Source organism: Neopsephotus bourkii, unplaced genomic scaffold (genome assembly GCF_033783945.1).
Source record: "Neopsephotus bourkii isolate Nb327-2 ecotype Australia unplaced genomic scaffold, CSIRO-AGI_Nbou_v1 NB_1749, whole genome shotgun sequence".
NCBI classification, from domain to species: domain Eukaryota; kingdom Metazoa; phylum Chordata; class Aves; order Psittaciformes; family Psittacidae; genus Neopsephotus; species Neopsephotus bourkii.
In genome coordinates, this window is record NW_026902223.1 from 9268740 (window position 1) to 9290019 (window position 21280).

The 21280-nt window shown below is 40.5% G+C and overlaps 1 protein-coding gene across 3 annotated transcripts in view; it reads right to left on the minus strand.

Moving 5' to 3' along the window:
• The window catches only part of SEC14L1 (SEC14 like lipid binding 1), a 40105-nt gene that overhangs the window by 9932 nt on the left and 8893 nt on the right, over window positions 1-21280 (minus strand). For all 3 annotated transcript variants that reach the window (XM_061377046.1, XM_061377047.1, XM_061377049.1), the window contains exons 3-8: window positions 5407-5556; window positions 5184-5315; window positions 3129-3257; window positions 2641-2875; window positions 1806-1915; window positions 845-1034 (exon numbers count right to left, since the gene is read on the minus strand). In XM_061377046.1, coding sequence (XP_061233030.1) covers window positions 845-1034; window positions 1806-1915; window positions 2641-2875; window positions 3129-3257; window positions 5184-5315; window positions 5407-5556 — 946 coding nt within the window. The remainder of the gene's footprint in view (window positions 1-844; window positions 1035-1805; window positions 1916-2640; window positions 2876-3128; window positions 3258-5183; window positions 5316-5406; window positions 5557-21280) is intronic.

Below are 21280 nucleotides of genomic sequence, written 5' to 3' on the forward strand. Positions count from 1 at the left end.
CCAAAGCAGCAGGGGAGAGCCATTCAAGCTCCTGGCCACTACTGCTGACAGCATCCTGTCCTGCTTCATACACTTCTTCTAACAGGAAGCGCCAGCAGAAAACAATGGTGCTGAGTGAGGAAAAGACTAAATCAGAACACAGATAGCTCACAGTAAGAGATCATTTCCTTATCAAAAGAGCCCAGCTTGCTTCAAGCAACAAATTCCAATTCTGTGTACATATTAGCAACAAGATCAGTGCACGATAAAGCAAGCTGAGGGATAGGGGAGCATGTCAGCCACAGTCATCCATGTTTTAAAGATCTGTCTGTGGCTCACCTTACAAAGGGTATTCAGCCAAAGCTTCTTCCCTTCTTAAATAAACGTGCTCTGTTTGATGTTTTTGCAACATACCACTTTTCATCATTAAGCTGATTGTAATGCCATATAAGTATTCATTTATGCCATCAGCAGACTTAGACAACATCAGAAATAAATTGATTAGAAAGATATACTTATTTACAAACATATTTTAATCACAGAAAAAGAATACTCAGCATTTGCATAACACACTTATAAGCATCTCCAAGCACTTACAGAAGTGCAATTAACAACTTTTCTTAAGCTACTGGCAAAGCAGAGCTCCTGAGAGAGTTAAGTAGGTCAAGCATTAGTCAGAAAGACTAGGACCTAGGAGTCTGCCTCCACCAGCTAAAGAAGCTGGCAACATCAATTTCAATGCAGTTAGTACATAACTGAGAAGTTCCAACCATCTTTCCAGCCGCCTCTAGTTAACACAGGGACAACTACCACCTTTAATTCAGAACGTAAGAAGGCTGTTCAGTATTCACCCTATGTAGCATACCTTTGTCATGGTGATGCCAGCCTCCTGCATAGTAATCCTGGAGTACTTGAGGAGGGTTCCAGGTATCCAGAATGTAGTCTACCTGATGCTGCTTACGCCATGTCAGCGACTGGCAAAGGATCTCTCTTGCTTTATCAATGTTGAAGTCCCGGGCACGTAGGAATCTTAAAATGTGCTCATCCTTTGGGATCTAATGAAAAAGTACCAAACAAACAAACCCCAATTTTGTATTCAAGGTTTGAAACAAGCACAAAAAAACCCAAATGATAGACACTGAAAAACATGCAGCCCTGCACCAGTGCAAGGGGACAGTATGTAACACTGGAAGTTACTTGAGCAAATCAGTCTTTGCAACAAGAACATGAGCCCTGTCAGATACTGCAGCTACCTTCATATAAGGGATATAAAAATGTCATGAACTCCAATGTAATCATTTACACCTGTGTGACCATACTAAGTCAGTCAATTTAAACAAATCTAGCAACAAAAGACAGACTGTATTTTGCTGTTAAGCAAAAGGAAGCTGAGCCATACATGCCAATCACAAGCCTCTGGAAAATCCCCAGCCTTTATCAGTGATTTAACCGGCCACATTGCTTCCCCTTACGTGCTGCACTTTGGGACACAGATTTGAAAATACGACATTTGGCCAAAACAAACAAATGTGAAATACAGTTATTGAAGAACCGGGCAGAGTTATAAAACTGATGTTATCCTCCCTGTGCTGGTTTGCTAACATTCTGAGGCAGTCACACTAATCATTTAAGCACCTCAACTGGCAACACCAGCTGAACAGTCACATCACAACAAACTTCTATTGCCACTGTACCAGGTTTTGGTCATGAAGTGCCATTTAACAGGAATGGTTAGTGACAGGAGGTGTGCCTATGATGTTTCAGCATGTCCACCTTGTATATCACATACTGTAACACAGAGTCATAGGAGACCAAGAGTAACTTACTTTGCCTTTGTGAGTCTCTTGGAGCCACTGCCTCAACCGAATGAGGCAGCTTTCCTGCATTGGGGTCAAGTCACCCAGATACCTCTTGATGTAGTCTGCATCTAGCTTGTCTAAAAGGAGATGCACATGTGATTAGAGCGGTCCTGAACTGACCAAGCCAAAGTAGTAAGTGACCTTACTACTGTTATCTGAAGGAGAGAAGTGACTGCTGTGTATTCTGTGCAGTCAGAATTGAATGAAATTTCTTTCAATCAAAGACAAGCAAGGCAACTTACACAGTCATCTTAATGGTCAACCAAGATTAATTCTCCTTCTGCAACTAAGGGAAGGAGTAAAACCAGACATTTATAAAAGCATTTTGCCAGTACATTCATATTTGTCAATCTACAGCACCATAAAGCTTGCTTCTTCTGAAAATATTTAGAGAACCTTGGATCTGAATCTCCTAGTGCAAAAATTTTCCAAAATTCCCATATTAAGAAGATACAACAGAGGACTGTCCAGGAAACCCTCAGCACTTTCCTCCTCCTCATTATTGCTATAGTAATGCCTATCCTGAATTTCAAAGGAAAGCAGCAGGCCATTCATTTGCAGCTTAATGAACAGCGAACTGAAGACTTTTTCCACTCATACCTGACCTTCCTTTACTAAAAGGATCAGCACATTACAGCTATTTAAGCTACTCCACATGTTACTGCTTTGCTAACCTGCACTTTAACATTGTATGTTACCAAAGAGCCAATGCAAAGATTTTCAGCTGCCCGTCAGAAGCAGCTCAGTGTAGAGAGCCTCTAGAGAACAAAGAATCCCACCAAAATAAGTCAGACCACCATACCATCAGGTGTTCCTGCTGTGGGCTCTGAGGGACTGCTTGAGGTGTTGAGGATCTCCTTATTGCTCAAGCCCTCCTTTGTGGCAGAGTCTGGTATATTAATAGCAGGTGAAACTGGTCGTCTTGGGTGAGATGTAATGCCCTCTGATTTACATGCAACAGGAGGAGTCCAACGAGGAACAAAAGTTATTCCTTCTTCCTCCAGCTGCTTCAGGTAGTATTCTATTATTTCTTTTCCCTTCAAAAAGGAAAATATACTTCAGCTACTAAAAACACCCATTTAGACACAGAACAGATTGGTCTGAAAATCCATGGAGTGTCCAGGCCTCTTCGAGATTATTCCACTTGAAAATACAGACCTATACACACATGCTGCCCCAGGCTAAATAAACAGCCCAGCTTGCTGAGCAGAGCAGCCTGTTACTTAGCAGTGGCTATGCTGTCTTTTGGTAACTGGGAGCCAGGCACCTGCTTCGTGACTGCAAGCTCACCTTTTTAATATTGCTGGTGTATTGCTTCATGGCGATCTTTTCCACTGTGCTTTCAAAACCAAAGAAAGATTTTATATCCAGACTTGCTGACTGCTCAAAACAGGTCCAGTCTTCATTGTCAGGATGAACCTATTAGGTAAAAGGAAGTCATACAGCTTTAATTACTCATTTCGTATTTTTCCTCCCTCCCAGTATTTGAAATGACTGTTTCTTGTTCTACCCATGGCTAGGACAGCACAATTTTTTCTTAACAAAAAAGGGAAGGGTGGAGAAATACCAGTGTATCAGCCAAGAGCCAAAGGACTAGCACATTTATACAACTAACACTACGTAATTTCTACACACAGGCTGTGACTGTAGCATATATGTGGAGCACTGAGATTTCTGCTGCTGCAGGTTGAACTGATGACCAAAGCCAGATAGCTTGAGGACTGTAGCAAGTAGTGTCAGTATTTCCAAGCACTGTAGCAACAGACACACTGCACTAGATTGTTTCCTTGACGTGCAAGGCAACTTCATATTTTGTAGACTGAAAACTATTTTACTTTGTTCTCCTATGATAATGCTACTTCTCAGTTGATTGACAGTTGAATAAGCTATCATCAAGCACTCCCAACTCTATTCTTAGCTTATATCTTACTTTGCTGAGAGATGATCCTGAAATAGAGATGCTACTACTTCCAGCTAGGCTCAGTCTTAAAGGTCTTTTCCAAGGTGGATGATTCTATGATTGATGATGATATGCTGAAGAAAAACTGTTTTCTAAACCCTCTGAAAAGAAGACTTGTCTAAGGATTTCCAGGCTGGGCTCTGAATTGGTAGTTACACAAATATCACGGAAGGCTGGATTTCTGAGCATGCAACTGTCCTGATGCCTTAAAGCTCCCCTCACCTTCAAAACACGCTGGAATTGACTGGGAATAGGATTCAATGCTTCATAACAGGACAATTACAGAAAAGAAAACATTTCCCTTCATTTGCTTCTTCTTCATTAGAGAATGTGGGGTACACAAATAGCTTGTACAGCCTAAATACGTACAAATCATAGTAACAATATTTAAGAAACTTCCTGTCCTTTCTCAAATTCAATTATAAAATGACTTTAATAACAATCCATTTTTCAAACCAATTTATTCTTGAATTAAAATTCTGGTTTTGTATTTACCTACTAATTTACTGATCAAATAGAGCAACGGCAAGGAGATGTGTAGCGATTTGTATGTATTTGCCGCATGCACTTTTCTATACAGCATTTCACTTGTTTAAACAGAGCTTTCACAGAAAAATTGCAGGTGGAGAAGTAGCTTTAAATGTGCCTTGGAAATAACTGCCGAAATAATAATTAAAAATTTATCAGATGATAGTGTCAAGTGGGTTTGACATCCAGTGGCCTTCTAACCATGGTTCTCGCCACAGCAGAAAATGTTATCATCTGCACACAGAAAGAACGCTACAAACCAAATAAATCAGTTACATTTGCTAGCTTTGATTTGACCTTTAACATTGATCTGAAGTTTTACCACTATGTGTGTGCTGTGTGAGCCTATGAGTAGTAGCTAAGTCATTCCAAAAAGAACAGGACCAGAGCACAGCAGGAAGCATGCCACCAGACTCCTCCATCAGAAAACCTTTGTACTGAAGACAAGAATTATGGAAAAAATGAGGTTAAACCAAAGCTGACTCAATGAACATTTGAGCTGAGCAGATGGCGAGTAAGTGACACTGAACTTTCCTTTAACAGTTCTGTCAGGGTATCATCAGCCCCATGCTGCTATTACAAACCTCAGATTTGCCTGAACAGAGCTGTCAAACACAGCAAGTTGTGTTGCATTCTGCTCTCTGAGAAGATGCTCAAGCAAGAGGGTGCCAAACTTGCTTCAGTTCTTCAAGCAAGCGTGTTACATTTAACACTAGCAATAATTCTCACTTCTGCTGGTGTGTCAGTTATTCTTTTTCTTGCAAGGCAAAAACCAAGAACAACTAAATTTGTGTTGTCCTGAAATCTAAACACTGCCCCAGCTCCACCTGTAGCATCATCAAGAGCCTGTTACTCACTGTGTAAGAGCAGTGCTCATTAATGATGACTCTATTAGAGAAGGTTTCATTGTAGGCTTCTATATGTAAAGTCCTTTCTCGTCTGTTCAAAGAATTCTTCTGGATGAAGTAGACATAATCCACTCCTGCAATCTGAGGAAGATGACATAGAGTCCATTAAGATATAAAACCCATGTGAAAGGATATCCAAAAGCATAAAACAGGCACTTCAGACTTAACTCACCTTTTTCAATAGCCGTGGTGCATCAATATCCAGCTTACAGCGCCGTTCAATCACATGGATAGCTTCATCCTCACTCTTGTATTCATTTACAGTATCACTGGCTACAAACATAGGGATCAGAGGACATGTAGGAAACCTTCTTTCATATGCCTAGAGAGATGGAAAAAGAAAACTATCAACACAATTCCTGAGGGCATACAGAGGGGTCCTTCACTGACATCACCAGCACTTGGAGGCACAAAGCCCTTCATACCTTTAGTAGAACAGACTGAGCCATCTTGGAGTCCCCATGATAAAGTCACGGTGGCATTCCAAGCAATCCATTTACTAATATGCTCCTCATATAGACTTTTCCAGGTAAAGCAATTTTTAAAACACCCAAAATGCCGCATTTCTCCCCTCCAAAAAGAAAGTTGTTCATTGTACACAATGACAATCCCCAGATAAAACCCTCTAGTTCTAAAATACCACACGACAAAACAATTGTGTTGGATTAAACCCCATGCTAATTATCAGTGTTTCACCAGGCTGTCTGAAGGGTTTTCCATACAGCTCCCAAAGGTCTAATAAGAACATTTCCAAACCTATTTCTTAAGCTAACAGAGCTCCCAAGCTCCCTGTGCACAGAGTATTCATGATGATTTCACTACACAAGTTACTAAGCTTGCAATTCTGTCCCACAACATACAGTCTTTCCAATACAATGAGGCCATTTCATACTTAAAATTTAAACTCTTTGCAATAATGCCAAGCTAGCAATAGCTTTGACTCTGGTTAAAGAATACAATCATGTAACTAAGTTAATCTCTTAAATACAAGAGAAAATGGTATTAAATCAGACACAGAAAGGATAGTTAACAATCTGGGATAAGTAAAACAGGTAAGAGGAAAGTGGGAGTTATCCCCATTAGTAAAATCATGGAATTCTAGTTTTAGAAGCACTATACCACAATGTAACTGCTATTTTTTTTCCCTGTTCTTTTGTAGTCACTAATGTACTTCCCCTTCTCTTTGGCTTTTTTTCCTCATGGGGTAGCAGTAAAGGAACTAATTCTTTAGCCTTCTTCCCACATTTTGAAGTTTGTCATTTTTGCTGTTATCAGAACCTAGCTGGCTTTGGAGAAAAGGCAGGATTTGCAACACGCGCCAGTGTAGAAGAAAACATCAGTAACATAAATCTGCAAGCAGAACATGAAACAATCCTTTAAAAGAGCTAAAACATCCACTCTGGCCTTTTAGATGATTTTAACTGCTCTGAATACAGCTGGGTTGCAGCACAGGAACAACATCAACAGGGAGAGGGTGTGGAAGAAAACAAGCAGCTGCAGAAAGTATGCACTGGTGGCACTAGAAGAGAAAAGGTCTCTTAATTCTGCCTTTATATGACTTAAAATTCTTTGTTTGTTACGAGTATAAAACAGAGTTGGAATGCAGTGTTACTATGGGGACATTGGTGCAAAGCACTCCAACAGGGCCAGCTTTTTTCCCCCCTCATACATAGTTGTAAAGCATTTCTGCAGCATGATTGTCCTGAGTTCATAAAGCTCCTCTGTACTATACTATAAGTACAACCCATGAGTGAGTGAGCACACATGCCTCTTTTGTCAGGCTTTGTATCTGTGCACAGCTGGTTTTGGTTAAATTACGAATAGAAATAATTCCTAGGGTCAGAGATGTGTGTGCACAATAGAAGTGACAGAGCGTTAGTGTCGGAACACAATAGCAAGCACTGGGGAAAAGCCTTCCACAGCTCCAACAGAGAGGGAGGATGGGTTCTATTAATAGGGTATAAGAAGTTTCTTACTCCTTTTATGATGTTCTTGTTCTGGACAGAAGGATGGACATGTTACAGTTAAGAATAGCTCAGCCATCTCCCTGAGTTAAGTGCCAGCATTCTTTCTAAACTTAATCCTTATTTTAACTCTATTGATTGTAGTTAAATATTGTACTAAGAAAGAGAAGAATTCCAGCAGAACTGAGAGATACTTCTGGTTTAAGACTGCTTTCACTGAATACTTCTGTTTGATTTGAGGACTTTTTTACCTCAATTATCTTACAGACAAGACAGAAAGTGAAGTAGATAATATTTTTCTCACTATTTTCAAAGTCTCTTTACTTTTGGATCACGATAAACCTTCCCCATCTGAGTAGTCTCCTCAATGCCAAGGCTTTGCAAATCTCCTTCACTGCACATATTGATGCATTTCTCATCTTGGCTCTCAAAATGCTTCCCATTTGCCCTGTGAACACTTGCACAATACATTACCTGCTCTTAAGTGTTTACTGAACTGTGAGGAAAAAAATAATGCCTAAGAAGAATGTGTTGTTCTGAATGGGAGGCCTGAATGCAATGTGGTTAAATTTGGAAGAGAACAAAATAATTATCTGCCAAAAGTTGGCAAGCTCCACGCTTACAGCAACAAAACACTTGACAGTTTCAAAGAGATTAAGAGTGACACAGGATTCTTTCTCCCTAAAGAACATGCACTCAGAGGATTGAAAACTGTTCACAGTCAATTTTACTGGGCTCTTAAATTAGGCTGGGTTTATTTCTTCATGTACCATTGCCAAAATGTTTTTGTAACGCATCATTTCACAGCACAGCCTTGTTTGAAGAAAAAGTGATCATAGTAAACTGTAGCCACATAAAAAATACTCGGTCTGATTTTAAGCACAGCTTTCTCTTCCACATGTGGCAAATGGTTCTCTCACAGTGCAAAGAAGGCAATATGAGACTACAGGATACTGAAAGGTCTTACCCCACTACAGACCAACACAACCCAGGCAGAAAACCTGTCATTTGTGGTATGACACAGTAAGACACCTGCGTCAAAGCAGCACATGCATCACCAAGACTGGAGCTATTAAAGAGCATGAGAAGATTAAAGAAAGATCAAATGCTGCTTTTCCTTTGCTAATATTAGAATTGAATGGATTTTGCTGCATTATTGAGGTGTTTTGGACCAGAAATTGTTACAAGTCCAGCTCTGCAGACAGGAAGTAACTGAGCTGCATTATCCAATATTCCTTTAGCAGTCTGATGCAGCAGAGCACATTATAAAATGCTACACGTTTTCCTCCATGTATCATAGAGGCTCTCTACAAATAAAAATCATTACACATTACACATCTTTGTCTCAGGATTTCAATTTTACTGTATAGATACAAAAGATCTCAAGAGTAAAGCAGCTGCAATAATCCTGATGGATTCAAAGCAAGAGTGAAGCACTGCTGCTGTAGCACTAAATGCATCCAAGGATGATGCTGCAAGGATGTTACTTAATTTTGCCATTTTCTCCCAGTAAAATCTCCATACAGTGCACAGAGATTGATATGTAACACATAAAAATACAGGCATGCTCACCCTCAAAACCTCTCCAGCTGCTGCAGGGCCTGACACAAAAACCCTAATGATCCTGTGGTGGTACAGACCTTTCAAAATAGGGATTTTAAGCCTGCAATTCTGTTGTTCCCTAATAGTGTACTTGCACAATTTCCCACCAGCCTCTGGGACATTTGTGTACTCCTGTTCACGAGAAGCTGGCATTGTGCATCACCAAAAACACAGTCTGGTGAAGCAGCTTGCACTTGAAATTTAATGGGCTTATTATATAAACCCTTCACTTTCTTCATGTGTGCTAACAGTGAGAACACTGACAAACGTAAGTTCAACCAAGATAGCCTTGTATTAAAGCTTCTTTCCCAACTGCTTCCCTTAGCAACTCATGGTCAGCATTGAGTCAAAATAACAGGATTTATTTGACTTTTATCTTTGCTAGTATTGCAGCTGTGTTTAAAGACATGAAAGCAGTTCAAAAGTAAGGTTATTTTAAACCCACTGCAGTAATTTCTTATACTTAAGGGAATTATATTTGCTGCCATTGCCCTTACATTTTGGGATTCTAATATCAGCAATAACAGGATCCTTCCAAAATACCACTTTTAGAAGAGCATTTAGGTATGATCCCAACCCAATTTTCAGGAGGAGCAAAGAGACTGTTCTGGCTTTTTGCTTCTCAACCTATGCCTAAGGCTAATAAAATACCTTAATAACAGGCATGTGCTCAGCCCTCAGTGGGGAAAGTCAGTCATTTATGCAAATAAGTTACTCAGCTTCTCTGGCTGGATTAATATATTCCCAGTCTGCTGCCTTAAAGGGTAGGGATTGTTCAGTATTTCCATTAGATGACTCAAACCTAACTTCTATACTTAAAAGAAGAAAAAAGATGTGACAGAACTTGCAGGCAACCTTCCACTGTGCTGTTATGCTTCTAAGCTGGTGAAATAAGTAGGAATTTCAATCACCATCTCGAAAATGAAGTACATTGAGTGCTTTCTTAATAGCTTAATGGCATGAAACAAGGAGTTAAGACATTCTGTTTCTTTTTGATGTTCAAAATTGCTGGGACAGCAACCTTTTAAGAGCAGCACAACATTCTCCACAGGCACCTCAAAAGAGCACATGAGGAAATTCATCCTGGCAATCAAATCTAGTCTGCTGCACCTTGTGTGTGCCATATAAAGCCTTTAATGACTGCCTGCAATACCTGACCATGTCCAAGTACTAATCTGCAAGTGCATACCAGCATTCACCATCCCTTCCTATCCACTTTGAGAGTGTGGAAATTCTGAAGTATCCCTAAACACACAAGAAATAAAGAGGGTCACTAGAGCAGGATGCTGCCCTGGCTTGACAGGCTGCATTCCAGCATTTTGATCATTCCTACTTATCAGCACATCCCCTTCCTCCCCTGCATTAGAACACTGTGGATCAATAGGAAAAAACTCATAGGAGGCCAAGCCAGGGGTTTCAAATTCTTGGCAGCTGCACTTGGAAAGGAGCAATTTTGGATTGTATCTCACAAAGCAGCAAGTACCTCCTCATTCCCCGTATACTGCCGCTCACAGCTCTTTCCCATTTCATACATACATTTAAAAATCATTATACTTCCACAAAGAAGTGTGTACCTCAGTGCCAGTGTATCTCATGGGTGTTAGTGCATGTGTTGGTATCAGCCAACAGTTGGTATCAGGTGTGCGTGGAGGAAATCAGATTATTAAAGCAGATATACCTCAAAAAGCTCTAGAAACAAGATTTTTTTGCAAGGTAGCATTAAGAGGTACCAGGAAGGGGGAATTTGAACTGGACTGAACCTTGGGAATGAAAAAAAATCATCTTTAAGAAACAGGTAGTGAGCTTTTTGGAAAGGATCATCTCTGTGAAGCCAGTTCTGGGAGGACAAACTGTCCTCCAAAATGACACCCTCACTGCTACAAGCCAGCCCCCTGCTGCCATGCCAGCAGCATCATTAAACTTTGTGCTTTGGCAGTTAACCTCTCTGATCAGTATGTCTCTGCACAGCAGTTCTTCAAAGTTAGCTTAACTGGGTTTTTCTTCTATGTTTTCACTTCATTAAATGTTTTCATTCACAAAGAGAGAAGTTATTTTCTTATTGCTGGGAAACAAAGGCTGTTTGGCAGTGACTCAGAATTCTCTCTGGGGAGAGGACCAAGAAAGTTTTAGTTACACAAGACTACAAGTAAGGCTTATAGGGACTACAGGCAACCCACTCAAGCACGACAGGCAGGTTCAGACTTATAAATGAAGGGCTGTGTATCACCTGAAACTCAAACATTTTCTGTATGCACATTTCTGGTCCTTGACAAATAGGAGGTCATTTAACCAACAATTTTTGATTTGTCTGTAAATTTTGGCCCAGTCTATGCCATCAAGGTATGACTAGACAGATTTTCAAAGAACTGGGATGATAACTCACTTCACAAATGATATTTGTAAAAGTGGATACCAGATGCAACAGACTTTCCCCTACTACTCTGCTTAACAGCGTAGAGAACACTGACTTACTTTCAAACGGGAAAAAAGAAAAGAGTTTAAGCCTTCCATTACAATGTCTACTTTAAAACACCATTTAAAAGGTTCAAATTAGAACCGGAACACAGTATGCTCCTCCAAAGCTTTTCCAGCAAGCTCCACCAACGGTTAAACTGCTATCTAAGTGAGATCAACAGACACAATGTTTGCCTAACAACTTATCACCGAACAGATCCAGGCAATGAGAAGGTACATGAGGAAATAACTTGTGGAAGCCCTTTGTCTGAATTTAAAATTCTATTCCTTCACTGAACAAGAGCTACTTTAAAGCTTTTTAGAATCAAGACAAATTAAGCAGGCAGCAAGCATCCAGGAAGGCTCTGGTTTCACCTCATTTTGTTAAGAAACTAAATCCCAACGCCACATATTTGAATACGCTTCTATTTTAATGCATTAATTTTAGAACAGGAAAAACTCTTCCACTCTATGAAGAGCAGAATTTCACTCAAAAGGAAAATCCAGCCTTTACAAAGTGAGCTCTACTCGAGAAGGATGTGAACAGCAGAGACCTGGCAGAACATGGTATGCGACAGCCGTGCAGATAGCTCTGCAGGGACAGCTGCATCCTGTGGTGGAACATACCCCAATGAATCTCCTACAATGAGAACTGTCATTCACCTGGCAAATGTGAGTAGCCCTTTACATAAACCACACAGGCACAGCACTGCACAATTAGTCTCCTTTCTTCCCATCACACTTTACTACATTGCGAACTGCACTTTGATCTTATTTTACTATGTCCCTCTTTTATCTTCCCTCTAGTAGAGACCAAAAGCATTTTACCCTGTCGTGCCACAAGTCACTCAGGAATGGGGTATACTTTCTTCACCCTCTGTTCCTGGGTACAAGATGAAGTCTGGCCTCATGGGTATTAACAATGACTATTAAGTACACCCAAGATAAAATAAATAAGCCTTCTATAAGTTACAAACAAAAATCAATAGGACAAGTCAGTATCAGCAAGACATTTTGCTGCATTTTAGAGGCTAAAAAGTTCTTCACTATACAAGTGTAAAGTGCTACTGACTCAGGCCCCCCTGATGAAACAATCATCAGAGTATGAGGAGTGGAAGCACTGAGAAGGAGCAGCACACAGCCCACCAAAGCAAAGCATTCCCAAGTAATTGCCTCAAATGGCACAACTGCTTCTACTTTGCAGGAATACATCCCAGCTTTAAAGTTTCGTAAGGCTGGATTTAGTCTCCAATTTTCATAAAGGGGGCTGTTAAAGTTTAATATAATTATGCATAAAATCCTTGAACTACAATGGCTGCTTTGGTTTTGAAGCTCTCCTCTTTTGGTGGGTTTTTTTCAGTATAGACCACACAAATACACATTATTATAGTAATTACAAGACAAGTACTAACAAGAATCTACTCTGCACAAATTCTGGGCATGAATTCTAATTGAAGACTAATGTATTTCTCAAACAGTGAGAAAAGCAAGCTAGAAAAACAATCTCAGATGTTCACCAGTGTGGTGAGCAGAGCTTTTAGGTAGAATATCTGGGTCAGTGGCTCAAGCACTTACTGCAGCCTGATATTCAGATTCTTATAATGCTGTATTTATGACACTGCACTGAAAAGCTGTGCTCAAATTTACAGCCCAGGTCTATGTATCATACTCAGATGATCAAGAGCCCAATAGATTCAACAGAGACTAACGTGAAACAGTCATGACCATATGAACATCACTGGATCTTGCACAGGTCTCAAAGTGCTTCAAACACCCATGGGAGGTAACCAGCCTATGCTCTACAGAGCCCATACAACCCTAAAAACCCTGAAGGTCACTACAGAAGCCACATCATTAACATCACTAGGGCTTCACTTCATCTTCTTAGGGTACGAAGTGCTATAATGACTTGCTGTTCACAGTAGTCTTGTCTCTAGCAAAGCATTTGAAAGCTACTTAAGGCAGTAAATGAAGCTTTCTCAGCTCGCCTCTCCTTTTGTGGAATGAAAATGAAAATTCCTAGGAAATTCTCTAGGAAACCAGGACTTAAGGGAAATGAAACCAAAAAGCAGAGGTGGACAAGAAAACAGTTTTTCCCTGGCATTCACCAAAGCAATTAAATTCTTGCACTGACAGCTCCTCTGTCACTCAAGAGCTCTGAATGGAAGAAAAGGTTTTATTAGAGATAGAGAAGAGCATGGTCCCCATTCTTCCTTGTCTTCTTTTGATACTCATACTTGTTTGAAGGGGTCCTTTATTTAATCAGGTTTCATTGAAAAGGATTTCAGACCCTACACTGCTATGAGTGACCCACATGTACCTTGCAAACAGAGACAGAAATGAGAATGAGGAGAGTTATCCCAACACATATAAATTCACCCCTTAGCTTAACTACACAAAGCCTTAGGCTTCAGTACTTTGTATGAAGAAGAGAACAACACTGTTTCATCTAGTTTTATGTTTAGTTGTATTAGAAGCCTATAGTACTTTGAAGTACGTATCCAGTTATGTTTCATGCACACTTCAAATATAACTAACTTACTCCTGTGTGGTATGAATAGAGCTAATGAAAACCTGTTAAAGTAATCTTGTGGATGTCACCACGTAATAAACACAGAATACTTCTTCTACCAAATAGGTCAATAGGCCTACCACATGCCAAGCAGACACAGCAATTTGCTGTTCAAATCCTAGAAACACAGTGAGAAAGCTTCTGACCTTCACAATCATTCAGCAAATTGCTGAAACACAGAGTGTCTGAAAGCCACAAGGATGCTGCCCACAACCACTACAAAACAACCCAGTACAAAGACTAAGCTTAATTCAATAGCTACTTCCTAACCTTGTATGAAGAGCTTTGATTCAATAAAGTAAAAAACTCTATGGAATCAGAAAATGGCACAGAAGCTATTCATAGAATTCCAGAGTGGTCTGGCTTGAAAGGGACCTTAAAGCTCATCCAGTTCCAACCCCTGCCACAGGCAGGGACACCTTCCACTAGAGCAGCTTGCTCCAAGCCCCTGTGTCCAACCTGGCCTTGAACACTGCCAGGGATGGGGCAGCCACAGCTTCTCTGGGCACCCTGTGCCAGCACCACAGCACCCTCACAGGGAAGAGCTTCTGCCTAAGAGCTCAGCTCAGTCTCCCCTCCGGCAGGTTCAAGCCATTCCCCTTGGCCTGTCCCTACAGGCCCTTGTCCAAAGCCTCTCTCCAGGTTTTTCTGGGCCCCTTTAGACACTGGAAGCTGCTGTAAGGTCTCCCCAAAGCCTTCTCTTTTCCAAGCTGAAGAAGTCCAGCTCTCTCTGCCTGCTTCCATAGGAGACACACTCCAGCACTTGGAGCATCTTCAAGGTCTCCCCTGGCCTCACTATTCTTGTGCTTTAGCACAAATAAGTTACTTTAGCTGAGACCAGAATAAACTGGAGACAATTTTTGGTTTGTTTCTGGATCACTACAAAAGGCAGAAGTCACCCAAAACACATACAGGATGTACACAGGGGAATCAAACCAAGCTCTCAGAACAGAGAACCGGTGGCTTTCGACAGGGAACAAAGTTCTTCTGTGCATAACAGGAAGCATCAACACTTACACAGCTCTGCAGACACAGTCCAGGCTACTTCAGACCTATTTAATCTCTTTGAGTCTTGTACAGCATAAAAGAAACAGCTTCATGTTTAAACTTCAGGCATAATAACAGTTCATACATACCACCAATCACAAAAATCATGAAATAGCACTAAACTGGTATTATAAATGAAACTGCATGCTCGATAGTTAGCAGTTAGAGTGCTGCTTATACAACACATCACACACCACCCTGGATTTCTGACAACAGGACCTTTCATGTGTTAACACTGCTACGAAGCACTTCCAAGTGAATGTAGCAACACTAACACACAAATACTGGCATTTCTGCTCATCTCTCTAGTTCAGGCAGCATTTCCATGGTTACAGCACTGATCACTATCATCTTTAAGCACATTCCAAATTTAGACCAAATGCAGAGCTTGGCATTTTAAACAGCCCTAACAGCCACCCTGCAAGGCAAGTTCATGTAAGCTAGCTCTGAGTTCCTGTCAGGTGCAAAGCACTCACAAACACAGAATCATAGAACTGTTTAGGTTGGAAAGGACCTTGAAGACCACCAAGTCCAACCATTAACCCAGCAAGTCCACCACTGAAAACTCTGCAAGCACCGTTTGTTGTATCGTCCAGGTCACTTGGAAAAGCTATCACTGAAACTGGACAGGTCTTCAAGCAATCTCATCACAGGACCTACACCATGTTCTAAAACTTTGGTACTCATCTTCAAAATGGGTTTGTCTTGCTTGTTCTTCAACTTCATTCCTTTGAGGCCACCAGACGGGGAAAACATCAAAAGTCCTACTGAAATCCAAATATGCTTATTGCACAAAACATCACCCCCAACCACATGCCTCTTGGGATATTATCCTGGCTGCCAATCGCAGGACACTGCTTGCAACAAGTATGCTTCAGGAAGATGCTGCGGAGAATGTTTTGAAGAAATTCATGCTAAGTATGCATTGACTGGATAGGAATGTGCACATTAACATCACTTCCACTAACTGTTTAATTTAGAACTACCTTCTGGTATCGAAAGTTACAGAAGACATCAAACCCAAGTTAAGATAGTAGCAATATCAGGAAAAAAACACAATCCTTTTTTTGGTAGTAATTTAAGGGTTTACAAGTATTTCAGAGTTTACATTCTCTGTGGAGGAGATGTGAACCAAGCAAGTGCTCCTCTTTCTACCAGCATACAAACCAGAAACCAAAAGGATTTCAAAGGCAGCTTATTGAAAAGATGCTCATTTACGTAGCATTTACAACTAAATAGCAGTAAAACTCTAAGCTTATCCAAGGAAATACTTGATAATATATATTAATAAAGCATTCTTGACAAAGTTGAGTTATACTAAAAAAATAAGCATAGCATATTTAGCTAAACCAGCCCAAAACCCAAAGCAAGGTAGAAGATGGAAGAAAAGGCAAAAAGCAGAAGCAAGGAGTTACTGGGGAACAGGAAGGCCTGATGCAAACTTCCTCTGTATTGTAACACAAATGTGTCAGCTACAGATTTGGCATCCAGTGGTTTCAAGCTTGAATAATATTTTAATATTTTATTAAAATTATTTTGACCTTATAAATAAAGCAGGAGATAAAGAGGCCACAAAGCAATCATCCAGATCAGTGGAATTTTACTGGTAATTCACTGTGGAGTTATGCAACTGTGGTAACCACCTCAGCAGACCAAGCAAAGAGCCTCTGCTTTCCTCAGCCAGAACAAACCTCTATTCTCCTGGGGATGTGGCCAGTCAGCCACCCACACAGGCTCTGTCTATACAGATCTTTACTTTATCCCCCTCAATGTACCATTCCTGCATGGATACTATTCAAAATCTGGGCATTTTTATTCCAGAGAAGTTGTCACAGAGAAGCTTTTCCAGCAAAATTAGAACGCCTTGATTGTTGCATAGAGAAGCATGAAACTGGAAGAAGACTGGCTTTTAACCACCCAAGAACCATTCTGCTGCATGCAGAGACACAGTCTTCCAGATAAAAAGTAAACGCTTCAATGATTCAATGCAACTTTACTCAAACTTTTGGTGGCAATAGGTATACTGATTCAGCAGGAAGAACATTTTGGGGATACAGAATCTAAATCGCAGACAAGGGCTCATATACCATCTTTTATCTGTAAAAAATGATCTTTAATAACCACAGGCATGCCTCAACAGTATTTTAACTGGGAGAGTGGTTTCTTGCAAACAGATACAAGTCATTTGTGGTTTGCTTAAATAAATCTGCGTGGCTGGGACTATGTAATGCTTGATTCATAGCTGGGAACCTGATTGTCCATCTTCAGAGAACAAATGCACGGACAGGGTGGGATCTGAGGAGAAAGTGGACAGTCAGTGGAAGAGTTTGAGTTCCACTTGCTTGAGTGATCATTAACTCTTTGCCTCCCTTCAAGAAGTCCAGAGAGCCCCAAAGAGCCCAAGGCAAAGCGCCACTCCACTATGGAGTGAGGTAACTCCAGCCGCAGCCTCTGCACAATCTTGAGACATTATTATCTAAAATGAGAAGCTAGAACAGGGAAGTTGGGCAAGTACCACTGCTTCCTCAAGAAAAATAAAGATTAAGGATAAAAACCCCAAACATGCTCAATGTAAATCTTCCTTTCCTTTGGAGTAAGCTTGGGAAGTCAGATCACTCAGGTTAGGCTGGCTTGTGACAGGGAGATCAAGATCAAACTGCTGGTTAGAAGAAAAAAGAACAAACCAACTGACATTGTTCTGGTCTAGGCTGAAGGTGGAACAAAGACAGACTTCACAGCCACATTGCTGTAAACGGCTTTTCAGTATACACAGACCTTAGCTGAACTAGTGAGAGCAACAGCAGTATCAGACTGACTTGCTATTTCACTTTAACTTGTTTATATTAAAATGCATGTGCAAAACTATACTGCAGAGAAAATGAGTGTTTGCTCTGCCTGCATTCCAAGCCAGACAGATGGAAATCAGTTCTGGCCCAGAAGCCACATAGCTCTAAGCACAACAGTTACTTTGACAGAATGTGCCCTGCAATTAGAGTCAACTTCAGTAGTTTCTAGAATAGAAAACTTGGCTTCTGACCACAAATGCAAAGGACACGACTGCTTTGGCTCAAGGTTAAAGTACTATGGAGAAGAGGCTGACCTCCAAAAGAGCATCACAGTAAAGGCTGGCAGCAGGCCAGTGAAAGCTTAAATGCTTGGAGACCAACATGTGATTACTGGGGAATGTGAGCTATTCTCAAACACTTCCTATTTCTCTGTAACAATGGCAATACATAAACCTGTACACAACACAGGAACGGAGCTTTCTTTGAAATTTTTAAAATACACAGATCAAAATGACTGTAAACCATTAAGCTTGTCTTACCCTGGCTTGTAAATAACCATTATTTGTCTGAGCAGCTGAACAGTGACAACTGCGTTCTGCATTGCTAAACAGGCATATCACAAATGCACAGGATACTGTCACACTGAAAGCAGAATCTGGTATTAGCTTCCCCATTCCTTTCCAGTTAACAAAATTGTGTGTCTGGCTTCTCTGCAGCCAGTTTTACTTTAAAATTCAGCTGCAGTCCTACTATGCCCACTGAGGATCTATTTTTGGAACAGTCAAAATATTCCTTACTGCTCCATTGTACCGTGCTTAAGTCCCACTTTTAGGAGTCCTACAACTGGTATTTCGTCATGTTTTTGGTCTCAGAATCACAGCCACTTACAATAAGGTCTGCTAAAACACATTTAACATCTGGAATATGTTAGGGTATTTTAAATACAATTATTACTGTGTAGACAAAACCTAATTTTTGAGTGGGGGAGGAAAGGATGACTACAGCATTGCTATGGAATAGGCTCAGGATTCCTCATTAAACCATTGTCTGAAAGGTTAAAGACCTGTACAACCACAGAGAACAAAGTCTCCTGATCTCCATACAGATCACCCCCCACAACGGTTCAGTAAAACAGGTTTGACTTCATTGCCTCAGACTGCGCCCACCAGCTTCTCATCTGGCCCAGACGCAACTGGTCCCTTAAGCACTGCAAGACTGATTTCACTCTACCAAGAGTATAATCAGTAAAGGAAAGCTTTGCCAAAAGGGCCTAATTCAAGATAAGTAGCATGGCTCAACTGTAAAGGTCTGTTTGACCAGGAAAATACCACCTTCCAGGTAGAGAGCTGCTGTAGTCTATTAAGCAAACCAATTAAAATTTTTTATTACATCAATTAAATCTTGACCATTCACTAATGTCAACGGAATGTCATCAAAATGCAGCATGATAAGGCCTGGGCCTGCAGACAATGTACCTCAAGCTAGAAAGTTAACATTAAATAAAAAAACCATGCTAAATACCCGTCTGATGTATCAGGAGATCCTAAAAAAAGGTTAGAAATGGTAGAAAATGAACATTACAGAACCACAGTGGTGCTTCACATGGAATCATAAATTATGAAACAGAGTAAGACTCATCACCATGAAAAAGAATAATTTAAAAACTGAGGGAGATATCTAACAGGGCAAGCAAGAAGAATGTGAGTAGGGGTTTTAGTGCCTCTTCCAACACCAGGAGGAGGTGGTGTGCAGCTGAGCAAGCAGGAGCCAGGCTCTAAGTAAAACACATCTCTGGACAGAGTGTCATGAAGCACAAGCTCCTGCTGCAGGGTGTCACAATAAAGTTCACTTGGCTCCAGAAAGGAATGGGCAAACACAAGAAAGTAAGCACACACAGGCGCTGTCTGGAGCAGAAGGGCTATCAAGGCACATCGCTTAGGATGAAATCTCCCCAGAGTGTTACCATATGTTTATCTCATTCTTGTCCCCTTCCCTAGACACAGACACTGCTCTTGGCCACTGCCAGATACATAGCACACTGGCTACACAGGCCTTATGGTGCAATTCAATACTGAGGTTCTCATCAAGAAACAGAACACCATTCTTTTCCCCACATCCCAATACATCACTAAGATATCAATAACCAGATAATACCACTGCTGGATGCATCCCTGGCATGCTAAGGTGGTCAACTCTTGCACTCCAGTACAGAAAGATACCACTTCACTTTCAAAGATAAGCCCATTAAAAAGAACAGTCAAGACTTCTTTGATCATGTTCTTAAAAGCAATTAAAAGAGAATACAATCAATTCTTTGTTCCTTGCCCTCCTACAGCAAAGAAAGGCAAACAAAAGCAAGAATCAGTTTAGTCACAGAACAAACAAGTTCAAGCAAAATTGCTTTAAATTCTGTTCATTACAACATCAGTGGCTGCATCATGCAGACCATGAAACACTCCAATAGAAATAAGTCATTTCATAGAGCCATGGATTCGGTAATGAAGAATTTATCCACAGGCCAATAAATTGAACAGCAAAGAGAGTTTTGCACATGAAACAGTATAATTTACACACTGAATGAAGCAGCCAGAAAAAAAAAAAAAAGTTCTCTGGAAAGCATTTTGCTGACTGATGTTCCTGAACTGCACTTAATGTCTATGGCATTCACATTTTACACTAAATAAAGAGACACAATGCACTCAAGAAAGGAAGTGCTCTCATCAGGCAGCTAACTGCTCCCCTTCTTTTGTGGCATAAACGAACAGAAATGACACATCCCCATCATAGCCATCACCAGAGAAATGTTCATTTTGACAAATGATCTATTATTACCAAAGCAGTACGATATAACATTACAGCAGCAGTAGGCAAGGCAGAAAGTTATCAGGCACAGAGGCTGAAATGTTAAGAGGCTTGCAATGTAGCTTTAAACTGTTACACAGATTGATCTGCATTCATTCCAAAATGCATCTATATACAAGCTTTGAGAATGTAAATAATGTCAAAATGAAACGTTTAATTCCCCAACAAGTAACCCAAAACATACACAACCCTCCAGATGTAGATATTTAACTTTACCAATCTGACCATGACAGAAATGCTGATTTAAGAGAACCCAAGCAGATACAATTAAGAATTACAACAGTTTGAATAAGAATTCATTTTTAATACAAAAGGATAGCTCCTTCCCACCATCCCTCTGCTGTCACCAGTTAAAGATGTCAGGTTCCAACAGCCCCATGATGTTTTTATTTTCAAATTTACTGATATATAGCCCCCAAACCCAATTATCATGAAGTAAAACGCAGGAGAAATCCAGGACGGAAAATGGTGAGCTCTGAAGTTTCCCACCTGAATATAAAGCAAGGAAGCCAAGCCGTCAGCTGGCATACTACCCTATTAGATCATCCAAAATACCTTTTTCTTTGTTTCATTTAGAACAGATTCCCCTTAATGCCAAAGCAATTCTCAGAATCCACAACTCCAAGCCATTAACCACAATTTACAAGTACTTTGCACTGCTAAATAATACCAGGCCTGAAGACTGCTGCATCAAGTTCCTAAGCCCCTTCATTTACTGTTACAGCAATTTTACAGGCATTTTTCAAACTCCCTAATTAT